The 13,931-nt window shown below is 33.2% G+C and overlaps 1 protein-coding gene across 1 annotated transcript in view; it reads left to right on the top strand.

Moving 5' to 3' along the window:
- LOC129229245 (conserved oligomeric Golgi complex subunit 4-like) overlaps positions 1-13,931 on the top strand; it is a 45,011-nt gene that overhangs the window by 17,349 nt on the left and 13,731 nt on the right. Inside the window, 7 exon segments of the mRNA XM_054863510.1 lie at positions 1,168-1,243; positions 1,634-1,827; positions 3,756-3,912; positions 8,121-8,227; positions 8,971-9,020; positions 9,209-9,305; positions 13,802-13,844. Of these exon segments, the coding sequence (XP_054719485.1) occupies positions 1,168-1,243; positions 1,634-1,827; positions 3,756-3,912; positions 8,121-8,227; positions 8,971-9,020; positions 9,209-9,305; positions 13,802-13,844 (724 nt within the window).

Raw genomic sequence — 13,931 nt, 5'->3', positions numbered from 1 at the left:
CTAGCTGTAAATTTCATGTTCATCCAGCTCTACCTTTTGAAAATCTCTTAAATAACCCAAAGATTTAGACCCTTTACTCAACATTATCTCTATTGCCAGCTAAAGATTTACTCATTCTTAAAATACAGTTAGAAAAAAAAGAAAAAAAAACCAGGGTGATGGAAAAATTACCACAAATGACTAAATGTTGAAACATATTCTTACAGCCATGAAATTTATGTATATGCCTCTCTTTCCAGTCTTACCAATATGAACCATGTACTGCCTGTCTTATTACTTTATTTACATATTTTAACACATGAGGGAGTGAGAAGCAAAGGGGGGTAAGTGTTGAAACTAAAAGTTTCGAAATAACTAGGGAAAATGTTAAGAAAACCTCTTCTCTGTTATGGGGCAAGAAATGGTATCAGTAACTCTGGTAGGTGCTGCTATACAGCAAGATTTAGCAAAAAAATTCAATGAATGCCTACTTGATCTTTAAATGCGTTTACATAAAAATTTTTAAAGTACACTTTTATTCCTTTGCTTCTTACTGCCTCATATATGCATGCGCAAATAAACTTTCTTAAGTTAAAATTCACTGGAGAGGAACAACAACCTGGCACATTTTGTGGGAAAAAAATTTGTTGCCTTTACATTTTAAAAAACCTTGTTTATCCCAGATAAGATGTATAGAAATGAAATACTTTTGAAATTGCTTGAAGCATTGGAGAAGAGGAAAAAAATGATTGAAACTTCTTTTTGTATTTTTAATTTTAAAGACATGGAAAACAATTTTAAAAAGTTCTCACTTGATTAAAAAGGGCTCACAGTTTCACAAGAAGATTCCTCTGTGCTTCAGGCAATGTAAATAAAATATTTTTATATGATAAATCTGTTTAAAATTTATTTCCAAATGTACATAATTTTTCCCATTGTTTTATTTATTTATTTATTTATTATTATTATTTATTTATTTATTTATTTTTTGAACAAATATTTGAATATTATCTGTTTAAATATTTAGTTGCTTTTGAATTATGAATTTAAATTTATTATATTTAAATTTATTATATTTAAATTTATAAGGGTTTGCTTACCTGTGTTAGGTACTGAGCTGACCATTTAAAACAAATATTTCTGATTTTCCTTCTTTAAAAAAATGTTCTAAAATATCCTGTCTTGCAGGCTGCTGCTCACATTCATCGGTTCTTGAGTTTAGATCAGACAGTCTTAAAAAAATCAGCAGCTGACAGCAAAGAAGGTAAAATATCTAATTTGTTTAAAAGAATTTTCTATAGCTGTTGTAAACTTGACCTTCCATGTTACAAGACTTGTTTGATTGTTTTTCAAAATTTTTGAAACTTTTAGTTTTCTATTGCGATGGTGCTTTACTTTTTAAATTTTTCTGTACTAGTTTGAAAACAGTAATCTTGTAATTTTTACCTTCATATTTGTTTATTTCGAGTGTTTTTGTAATTTTTACCTTCATATTTGTTTATTTCGAGTGTTTTTGTAATTTTTACCTTTATATTTGTTTACTTCGAGTGTTTAGTTGTGTACATTGTTTATTATGAAATCCTTTTTTAAATGTAATCTTTTTCTCTCATCAAAACGTTTAAAAAGTAATTGTTGTGCCTTTCCTTCCATATAGGCAGCAGCTTGGATGAGGCATTTGTTAAGCTTCATGAAGCTGAGACTCAGCTTAAGGCTATTGTTATGAGGAAATTTGATGATGCTGTCAGGGATGAAGATGTAGCATCTGTGGAAAGATTTTTCAAAATTTTCCCCCTCCTTAATCAACATAATGAAGGGCTTAAAAAGTTTTCAACGTATTTGTGTTCTCAAGTAAGTCAACTTTTGTTTGCGTTACCTCTTACCTAACTGGAATAGCAATTGACAACTTTGTCAAAATTGAAGTTGAACAAAACTATATAAACAGAGAGAAATTAAAACTAAATACTGAAGTAATCATATGCGGCAGAGTGAGAAGCAAAGGAATGCAAGTGGACATTTTCACGTTTTGGGTAAAACTCGTTTAAAGATAAGGTCCTAGGTAGGCTTTCATTGAATTGTTTTTCTACATCCTGCTGTATGTCAGCACTTATCAGGGCTAATAGTACTATCACTTGCCCCAAGACAAAGGAGAGATTCACCTACCATTTGTACTGGTTATCTCCAACTTTGCCCTTTGCTTTTACTGCCTTATATTAGCTTCATAAAACTATCCATGTCACGTTGTACCATTAGCATGCATTAATAAATAATATCATCATAATGGTATTATTGAATGTTAAATCATTTTTTTTTAATTCTTTAATTTTATAAACTCAATTTGAAATTTTTATATTTGTCATGGGTTACTGAATGATGTATCCCATTCAAATTCATTTTTATTCCTTCATTGTATTGATTATATTTGTAACATAGCTTTTGACCTCTGTTTGTGCATTGCTCCCAACTAGTCCCTGTTTTAGTTTCGAGGCCCTAAAAATCCGTTTTATTAAAATCTGACCCTTTTTTTTCAGCTAAATTTCAACTTTGTTTTGAATTTTCCTTGTAGTCTTATTTATCCATTTGCCGTTTTTTTTTTTTTTTTTTTGTAAAAAATATGAATACTTTGCTCACATCGCTACCACTATAATTTGTAAATTTTAAATCAAATGAAGGCATGACAGCAAGAGCTTAACTATTGGTTACGTATAATAAATTTACGCATAATAAAATTCAGCATAGTTTTATGCTCAAGGCAAAATTTATTTTAGTTGTAAAGTATTTTCTCAGCTCATTAATCAGTGAATCCCTAATTTTGCTATTAAAAATTAACTATCAAAATTAGGAACACTTCGGGGCTGTGGCAACCATTTTTCTATGATAGATGCAAATGCCATTGCCCAATATTGACTTAAAGAGTCCGTATGACAGAGATTTCGTCAACAAAGTAAATCACCAAATATGTGAGATATATGCCAACAGAGCGACCGCAATGGCAATTACCATGTTGAGAGCAGGCCACTTTGGTGGCATGAAAATAAATGCAAACAATACCAGGACTTATGTAAAATGCAGAAATTGTCCTGAGGAAGAACTTTCTCCAGATCATATTTCCAACTGCCCAGCAATACTGATGCTTCTCCAGAATGTCAGAGCATACCCATTTGACAAATATCTCTACACAAAAGATATTGGGCAGCTATCTAGATCAGTCACTAAATCACCACAGACCCATTTGACTTCCTGTTGTACATCATACTAACCAACTTATCTTTAATTTTTCTTTTTAAACAAGTCTCTTTTCTCCCTAAGGACCAACTAAAAATCTGTCTGGAGCCCCGTTTGTGTATTCTGGGTATTTCCCTCCTTCGCAACCCTGTATTCTATAATTGTGTTTAAATATTTCAATGAATAGTTGCTTCCTTTATTTGAAGTGTAACATCTCATTTAAATTTAGATCTTATCTTATTCAATATTTTAAGCAAGACTTCCAAATTTGATATGTATTATTTTTGTTTGAATATGGTAAAAATGCTCTTTAGACTTATGTAATTGAACTAAATGGAACCTCTTTAAACCTTGTCTATTCTTTCTGTTGAAAAAAATTATTTGAAGTTTTATTTTTGGTGGTTAATATATCGTATTGTAGTTCCTTCTGTAAAACTCATGCTTCTTCTGCTCATGTAAAATAGATATTTTCATGCTCTTTGTGTTTTCAAAGATTATGTATTGATTTAATTGAGTTATTTTTTTTTTTTTTTTAAATTTCTTATCCAAAATAGATTGCCGAAAAGTCTCAAAAAAATATGAAATTAGCTCAAAGTCTTTCCCCTTCTGATAAACGATGGATTGTGAAGTATGCTGATACTGCTACTTTGCTTTTAGAAGGCATTGCTCGAATTATTGAAATACATCAGCCGCTGATAGAAACTTATTATGGTATGCAAGATATTAGTTAATACTTAGATGCTGTTTTGAGTTTTTAAGTCAGATATTGCATTTGAAGAGCTTGTTTCTAAATGGTGATAGGTTGGTTTCCTTCATTCTGTTATGTAAGATGTATTATTGATTTTCTGGAGGACATTTTTTTCCTGTAATCTATGGATGGTAATAGCATTAAACTATTTGTTTTAAAAAAATCTTAGCAGTATATACTAGGTGACAAGAAATAATGTGGACACACATAATGCACCATAACTTTAATGCTAATGAAAATATAAAGACCAAACTTCAAATTAAATATGAATACATTACTTTGTCTAATATATTTATAAATTTTCAAAGTGGCTACCTTTAGGATTAATACCGAGCTTTAAACGAGTCACAAATTTTTTGGCTCTGGGCCGCAACTCACTGATATTTTATCCTATGCCTTGGATTAGGATTTTTTTTGGGATGCCAAAGTTTTATAAGGTTTATCACACACCCTTATCTGAAATCTGGGGAATACGGTGGCCATTCTTGAGCTCCAATGAAGTCCGGAAAATGTGTCTTGCACCAATTTTGAGTGCCTTTAGCTCTGTGTGCAGGTGTGGAATCCTGTTAGAAGGTCCATCTTTTGTTTCCAAAGAACTTTTGCGGCCAAGGTAAGACAACATTTTCTAAAATGCGTTTGCGATATATTTCTTGACTAATTTTATCCCCTGATCAACAAAAACAAGTGATATTTTCCCACTAGCACTATCCCACCCCAAACCATTAGATTGGGGTCGTTGACGCAGTTCAACAGCGCAAGAAGGTCCTGGAGACAAAGCTGTGTGCTAAACTTTCTAAAACTTTGGTATCCCTAAAGAAATCCTTATGCAAGGGATGGGATAAAATATCAGTAAATGAGTTGCGGCCCAGAGCCGAAAGTTTTGTAACATGTTTAAACCTCTGTATTAATCCTAAAATGGCCGTTTTACTTCATTTGAAAAAAATTAAAGAGACTAAGGCTCCGGGACCAGATAATATTTATCCAAAAATTTTAGTTGAGTGTGCGGAGGAATCAGCAGATGTAATCGTAAATATTTTCAATGCTTCTTATAACTCGGGGACAGTGCCAGAAGACTGGAAGCTGGCTAACATTACACCGATCTTCAAGAAAGGGTCTAAAGGGAGTGCGGGAAATTATAGACCTGTGAGTCTAACTTCGGTGGTTTGCAAAATTTTTGAAACATTGATGAAAATTAGGATAGTAAATTTTCTAGAGACTAATAATCTATTGACTAGTTTTCAGTATGGTTTCAGGAAAGGTAAATCTTGTGCAACTAATTTATTACATTTCTTTGACAAAGTTACCATGGCTTTGGACAATAAGAAGCCTGTAGATGTTGTTTACATTGATTTTCAAAAAGCTTTCGATAAGGTACCGCATGTTGCTCTACTTAGCAAATTAGCTGATATAGGAATAGGAGGGAAAACTTTCATTTGGGTAAAAAACTGGCTGACCGGAAGGAAACAAAGGGTAGTTGTAGGGGAAATAATTCTAGTTGGAGTGAGGTCTTAAGCGGGGTTCCTCAAGGATCAGTGTTAGGGCCTGTTTTGTTCATTGTCTTTATGAACGATATTCACAAAAATATGGGGAACGATATCACAAAATTTCTGGGAACATGAATTGTTTTGCTGATGATGTCAAAGTTATGTGGACAGGAAGAACAAGCAAATCAGCTGCAAGAGGATCTAGATCATATTACGTAGTGGGCTGATAAATGGGGTATGGCTGTTAATGTTGGGAAATGTCAAGTGCTACATTTAGGGCATGGAAATAAGTGTACAAGTTATTATTTGCAAGGTTCAGTCATTAGTCAGGCAGATAAAGTTACTGATCTGGGGGTCTTAATAAGTCAGGATTTAAAGTTTAGCCAACAGTGCAGCATTGCTGGTAACAAAGCCAATAAGATGCTTGGGTTTATCAATAGATCTATTTCAAACAAATCTAAAGAAGTTCTTCTGCCCTTATATAGAAGTTCGGTAAGACTCCATTTGGAGTATGTTCAGTTTTGGTCTCCTTATCTTAAGAAAGATATTAATGTATTGGAAAGGGTTCAAAGGCGGGCTACAAACTAATAAATGGACTTTCCCACTTAGATTATGATTCCAGGCTTAGAAGGCTAAAAATGTACAGTCTTGAGCAAAGAAGAGACCGAGGGGACATGATTCAGTTGTTTAAATTTATTAAAATGAAAGATGTTACGGGGCTGAAGTTTAGCACTGAAAACAGGACAAGGGGTCATTGTTTCAAGCTATTTAAATTTCAGGCTAACATGGATATTAGGAAAAATTATTATTTTAGCAGGGTAGTGGAACCTTGGAACAGCTTACCGGAAGAGGTGGTAATGAGCAAGGGAGTAGATAGTTTTAAGAGTGCCATTGATCTTCATTGGGGATTGTAAATTGACCAGGACCAGTCTAGCTGGGCCCAGAGCCTGTTGCTGGTCATCACTTTTGTATTTGTATTTGTATATTAGATGAAATAATGTATTCATATTTATTTTGAAGTTTGGTCGTAATATTTTCATTAGCATTAAAATTATGGTTTATAATGTGTGTCTAAGTTATTTCTTGTCACCCTATATTTATAAATTCTTAAAAAATGGCTCATTTTCATTTAAAAATACTCCAAACTTTTTTTCTCCCCATCTGAAACAGCATTAAGTTTAGGTACAGTTTCAGAAGGTAGTTGCCCCAAATGTTTATTAACAATTTCTATTTTTCCATTGTTATCATTATTTTTACTTATCTTAGCGTTAGGTGCATTGTTGTAGGATTTTTTAGAAAAATGAAAACATTTGTGCAATTTAATTAATACTCAAAACTTCGAGCATTTCAAAACATCTTTTTTTTTTGCTCCTTTCATATTGTCTCTTGGTTCTGTTTCAAATAGGACAGGTCAGAGTTTTTTCACCTGTGCGATTTATATGAGGCAAAACACATAATCTCAAGGGCACTACAATTGGTTAAACTTAACCCTTTTTTGGCACAAAACTTACTTGTTACTTAATTCTTTGTTGAAAAAAACAACTTCCACACTCTGTTTCCAATTGGACTAAACTTCGGAACTTATTATAATTACATTGTTGGATATGTGCTGCGATCTTCTCCATTTGAAAAAAAGGCTAGTTTTGAAATTTTTGACTTATTGCCTTTTGGAAACAAGCTTTTCATTTGTAGTTTTCTTCTGTTCAAAATTTCTGACTATGCAATGAACTTTCCAAATTCTTCTGAAGTTCAACAAGAAATAATAACTTCTTTGTTAAATTTGTTTTGCCTTCATTTTATAGCTATCAATTTAGTTTCTAAAAATGACTGTATTTTTTGCATTTTTATGTGTTGATAGATTTTGCTATTTAGTTTTTTGTTCTTCTTATAAACTATTGAGAAATACCAAACTAAAAACAATCTTTATTCTGTGTGTGTGTGTGTGTGTGCGTTTTTTTTTTTTTTTTTCTATTTTGCTTGTAACTTATTATGCTTATTTATGCCCACTTCTCTTGAATTCAGAAGCAAACTTTAGTGAAACTAAACAATATGTTTCTGATGACGATGATAATTCAAAGAAATAAGTAGCTATGATATGTTTTACTTTAGAGAGAGATAAGGTTGTACTGTTTTGCTTTTATATTTTGTTATTAAATTTAGAAATATCAAAACTATCTTGAATTTTTTGCATACATTTAAAGCACTGTTGAAATACATTTTTTAAAAACTAATGTAGTTATTTTAAAGCAATTTTCTTTGACATGAATGCAATGTATCACCTTTATTTTTCGCTTGTAAAATTCAACTTTTGTTATGCAACAATTTAGCTATCAAGATTATCAATTCATGTCTTTTCTGAGCGCAAAAGAAGTCACCGTAAAAAATATGACTGCCTTGTTTGGTTTTAAATTGAAAGAAAAGCTGCTGGAAGGGTAATCAAAGCAAAGAAAACTCCTGATCTTAACTGCTGAAAATACATTTTTAACTTATTAAAATGCATATTTTAAGGAGTATGTATAAATAGTTAAGTTTATTGGTGTTTAATGTTTAAAAGCTCTTTTTTTTTTGTAGTTTATAAGTGTTTTGCCAATGTTAAATATTATTTAGCAACTTCCTTCATTACATATAAAAAATATGTGTATATTTTTTTCATTGTTAAATACTTTTGTTTAATATTTCTCACAAAGGTCCGGGAAAATTATTTTCTGCCATTGAGATATTGCAGAAGGAATGTGATCGCCAGTTTAAACGTATTTTAGAAGAATTTAAAGCTCAAAGAGATTTTCAGAAAAAGGTTAGTAGCTTACTGTTTTAGGTATTTAATTTCAACATATTCTACACCTTTTTATTTTTAAAAACATCTTGGAAGCTGATAAATATCGCTCGTTTAAATCACATGTTTTTGAAATCTTTATTTTGCAAAGTGTGGCTAAATGAATAAAATAGTTATAAAAATATTACAACACATGTTAATTTTGTATAAGTTAACAAATGAAGAACAGTGCAAATTATGATTTTCAAACTGCAATAAAACTTCCTTTTCCTCCTCTGTGCAAATACATTTTTAAAAATTATATTTTAAAACCAGATTTAAAATTTTATGCTTCAATCAATGAACAGACACTCCCAAATAGTGGACATCTCTAATTAGTGGGCATTTTTGTGAGTCCCAGTCCTTTAATATAGGTTGTACTATTATTTCTGTGGAAACGTTTTTTTTTTTTTTTTGTTTGAAGTTTAGAAAATATGCTTTACTTCTCTTCAAAGAATTTGTACGCTAATCGAGGGCATAATTAAAGGGGGAGCCAAAAAATACGGATCCCTCCTAAATCCCTCCTTTAAAACCACTCATTTTGAATGCAAAATTTTCAATTAGTTAAATTTATGAATTTGACCTTAAATAAATTCTAAATATGTTATTGATGCTAATTTTAAATGTTTTAATATTATAGATATTGAAATTATAAACAAATTTTGATTTAGTAATTAAGTTGCTCCTTGCTGTGACATTTTACTTCAAACTGCTTATTAATTTAGGGCTCATTGTTGCAACAACTGAACAAAAACCCTTACAGGAATCTGGAAAAGTAAGCTTTTGAATTATTATAACTTATTAATATTGATGACCCATAAGGAACTTTATGTCCCTTCTTATATTATAACACAATTATATAACATGAATCCTAGCCCAAAACATTACTTTCAGCTTTCTATTCTTGGAATATTATGCAGTTGTTGTTTTAATCAGATTGTGAAAATGATTGTAATATTTTAGGTTAGATCCTCGAGAATTGGATATTCTCATGGCAGAAATCACAATACTGAGTGCTAGATCTCAACTGTATTTGAGATTCATACGACAAAAAATAATGGTTAGTATTTTTTTTTTTTTTTTGGGTTGTTATCCATACAAATGTATTTTTGATGTCACAGCAGGTGTTATACATTTTCTCTTAGGTATCTTTGTATCATAACATTTATGTATAATTCATCTTTTCCATGCATGACCATTGAGTTAGCTTATCTAAATGGTAGAAATTTTCATGACAATCTTCATATATTTTTTATCAGTTTATAACTGTAAATTCATTGTGCTGTGCAAGTGCAATTTTATTATTATTACTTTTTATGAGATTTAAAATTTTGTACTTCAATCAATAAAACTGCAAGGTAAACACACCAGTAGTGGCCAGTTTAATAAAATATTTTTTGTGTGTCCAAATATTAAAATCTTAAATTATTAAAGGAAATTTAGTGCCTTCTGAATATTTTAAGATAACAATAAAATTTACAGCATTAATGCAATATTTATTTTATTTGAATTAAATAAATTAAGAGTAATAAATGACCTTTCAGATCATTAAATGTGTGCTGCATTTTGACTTTTGCATTTGTTACATAAACATAATGCTGTAGTTAGAAAACAAATATTTAGGAGACTGCACCTTTTTAAAGCATAAATGTAATAGTTGACAAATTTTTGTTAGACCAGAAAAGCTCAGTTTAGATTTTATTCACAACCTTTAATTCAAAGAGTAGACATTAATCTTTTTAAAAGAAAATGATTTGAAATCAATTTACACTGCTGGCATTGAAAATGCAACACCAAGAAGGAGTGGTCAGAAAGTGATGAAATTTGGAAAAAAGACAGAGACAGCAAAGAATAATAAATGATCTTAATTTCAGAATGATAGGCAGAATACAGAGCGAGGACCGCGTCGGCTCAGTAGGATGTAGGCCCACCTGGGACAGCGATACACGAAGAAACACGTTTAGGCATTGAGTCAATAAGGGTGCGGATAGTGTTCAGAGGGATGGCTCTCCATTCCCTTTCAACCATTTGCCACAGTTCGTCTTCTGAATGAGGCAGGGACAGAGTCTGCAAACGGCGTTCAATCACATCCCACACATGTTCGATTGGTGACAGGTCAGGAGTGTATGGTGGCCAGGGAAGCATCTCTGTTTTGGAGAGCATGTTGGCAGATTCCAGCACTGTGTGGTCGGGCCTTATCCTGCTGAAAAATTGCATTAGGTAGCCCTTGAAGGTAAGGGATTACCACTGGCCGCAGCACATTATCCAAGTATCGTTGGGCCGTCATAGTGCCCTGAATATGAGCTAGAGGTGATATGGAATTGTACGCAATTGCGCCTCAAACCATTATGCCACGTTGTCGTGCGGTGAGACGTTCCACAGTTACTGCCGGATTAGATCTGTCTCCACGTCAACACCACACACGTATGCGGCGACTATCACTGGATAAACAGAAGCGGGATTCATCTGAGAACATGACATTTCGCCATTCTGTCATCCACGTCGCTCTAGTCCGGCACTATACTAAACGTTGCTATCTATGTTGTGGGGTCAATGGCAGTCTTCTTAGCAGACGCCGTGATTGTAGACCACTTGCGACCAAACGACGGGAAATGGTTCTGGTTGACACGGGAACATTCAGTGTGTCTTGCACCTGCTGCAGAATTGAGGAACTAGTGACTTGTGGGTCTGCTACAGCTTTTCGGTGGATGCGTCGATCCACGCGTTCTGACGTCACTCTGGCTCCCCCTACACCCCTCAATCTTGCCACATTTGTTGTTGCAACCATCTAACCATCTTCGGCACAGCCGATGCACGGTGCTCGCATCCATGTGGGTATCAGCTGCAATTTGACGTACGGACCAACTTCCCCTTCTCAGTCCGATCACCATACCCCTCGTAAAATCGTCTATCTGCTGGAAGTGCCTTCGTTGACTTTGGCCTGGCTTTCTCTCGTGTTACACGTATCCTCCAAGACAAAAACAAAATTTCTTCGATAATTCTCCAGTCAGAAATAACGACACGAATATTGCCCATTCTGCAAGTTCATTCCCTTATATCTTACTTCAAGTGCGTCAGAGAGCTGCGCATTTCACATCATTTACGTAATTCAGTAATGTACGTCTACTCTAAAATTTGCATAAATTTCTGAACACTCCTTCTTGGTGCTGCATTATCAGTGTTGAGCAGTGTATATTAAATTTATCAATTTTAAAATTGTAAGCCAAATATTTTAGAAAACCACTTCTCCCCCCACCCCATTTGTCACACTGCATATAAAGACACGTTTTTTGTCAGGCCAGAAAATCTCAGTATTGATTACATACACAAACTTTAATTCAAAAATTAAGCATTGATATTTTCAAAAGAAAGTGGTTTGAAACCAATTTACATTTAATTTATTGATTTTGCAATGATAAACCAAATATTTCAGGGAATGGCATCCTCGGTCCCCCCCTCTCCCCCAATGCAACAATCCATATACAGACAAGTATTGTGTTATTAACCTTGGGAGAAAAAAATAACAGGAAATCTCTGGATTCAAACCCGGTAGTTTTTACTGTGATTGCAAAAAAGAATAGACTTGATATAATAAGCTCTAAAGTTAAATTTTGCTACGAGTTTTATCTATACAAGAAGAAAAAACTTGTTTGAAAAAATGACTTTCTAAACTTGATTAGTTTTCATTTTCATTTGTTTTCAAAATCAATATTGTCTCACAGGAAATGTTTTTAGTATGATTTTACTTATTTTCATTTATTTGGTTCAATGTTATTGTTTTCAATAAATAGTGTTTAATGCAGATTTTCAAAGCAAAATAAAAAATGCAGACTTCAAATCAATCTTCAATTCAAATCAAGTGTTCAAAAATTAATATACAGTATAATTTTGATTTAATGCTACCCAATTTAACGATTTCCTCAATTTAATGAATGCTCCTCGATTTAACAATATCCTTCATTTAAAGATAACTTTTTCCAGTCCCTTGACAATCATTAAATCCGAGATATACTGTATATCTATAGACTAAATAAATAAATATAGACTAGACTAATATATATATATATATATACAGTAAAACCTCCCTTAACGGACACTCCCCAATAACGGACACCTCTAATTAACGGACATTTTTGCAAGTCCCAGTCCCTCAATATAGGTCATTCCATGTAATTCACTCTGAATAATGGACACTCCGAATAACGGACAGTTATTTCACAAAAAATTTTCCTTGCGATCATAGCGCTTCCATTTCCCCACCCCCGTCATTTCCTTATCACTGTTTCTTGGAATTAAAAGGGTGGTAAGTGGCAGAGGCAGCGATTGGGGCTTAAAAGTTGGGGGCAGAAAAAAAAAAGAACTAAAAGGCATGGTACTTTTTGCGGGCAGCAAGAAATGAAAAAGAAAAAAAAGTCATAATTTTGTAACGGCTAGTTTTGAGAATATTGAAGCAGATAAGTGAAAACTGATGTCAGCCTAACAATTAACGTACGTTTTTCTTAAGATTTTAAGGAATTTTGTACACAATACCTATTCAAAAGTTAAGATAAAAAAGAAGAAACTGAGCGCTTTTTCTAAGTGGGGCTCTCGGGAGATGCAATTGAGCAGACCGGCGGCGGTAGTAGTCGGCTTTATGGCGCCGTGGTTTCGTTGGGTTGTTTAATTTTTAGATATGAAAAAGATTTGCCCATATTCAAGGTCATATTGCCAACAGTCAATCATGCAATAGTGATACTCGAGGTAAAATAAATAAATTAACCATAAAAAGTGTGTGGGGGGAGGGGGGTTGCTCCGCCGAATCGCCGCCGTTGGTAATGCAAAAAAGAGATGTCAAACTGTTTTAATTGATTACTTTGATTGATTAAATGCTTTTTAAGACAAGTGTGTGCTGTCAGTATCTGCCACCCTTCACTTATACTCAGACAGTAGAGCATCTCTGCTTTCCCTTTCTAATCCTAGTCAAGGACTTACTCCTCTAAAATCCCAAATACTAATTGCTTACAACAGATTCCAGCATAGCGGCTGGCAACGTCCTGTATAAATTACTAATTAACCAAGAGTTTCTGTTATAGTGCACTACCATTCCGACCGGTAGATCTGTAATTTACTCAAAATAAAACAGAGGAACGCAGCCGGATCGCTGGCCGGCATCATACTTGTGGTTAGACGACGAGAGGCTCCCTAGCTTTAGCAAGTTCCCTGAAAAGCCTTCGGGTGGAGCAGGGCGGGGAGTCTCGATGGGTACCTTTATTAAGAAAAAACAGATTAATTACACTTGACGTAAAATGTAGTAAACCTTTCGCAATTGTTTCGATTGCGTTCTACAAAGGGAACAACAACCCATTTTGAAAAAGGTAAATTAAGTAGTTCCTCCTAATAGCGGACACCTCCCAATAACGGACAAAACTTCTGGTCCCTTGACTATCCACTATTCGGAGGTTTCACTGTGTATATATATATATATATATATATATATATATATATATATATATATAGTTTTACTAAAGAGGGTGAAAAGATTCAAGATGCCTTTTCAAAATAATAATCATTTTTCAGGGAGATATTGAAATTTCTTCTGCAGATGAAAAATGGAAAAAAGGTAATCCAACGTGATCACTTCAATTCAAAAACATAATTAGTTTATTGTAAACGATTTTTCTTTTTTAAACGATGTTCCTTCTTGCAG

The sequence above is a fragment of the Uloborus diversus genome, chromosome 9 (genome assembly GCF_026930045.1).
Source record: "Uloborus diversus isolate 005 chromosome 9, Udiv.v.3.1, whole genome shotgun sequence".
Taxonomy (NCBI): Eukaryota; Metazoa; Arthropoda; class Arachnida; order Araneae; family Uloboridae; genus Uloborus; species Uloborus diversus.
Note: the sequence above shows the minus strand (reverse complement) of the source record. Positions and strands in the feature narration are given on the sequence as shown.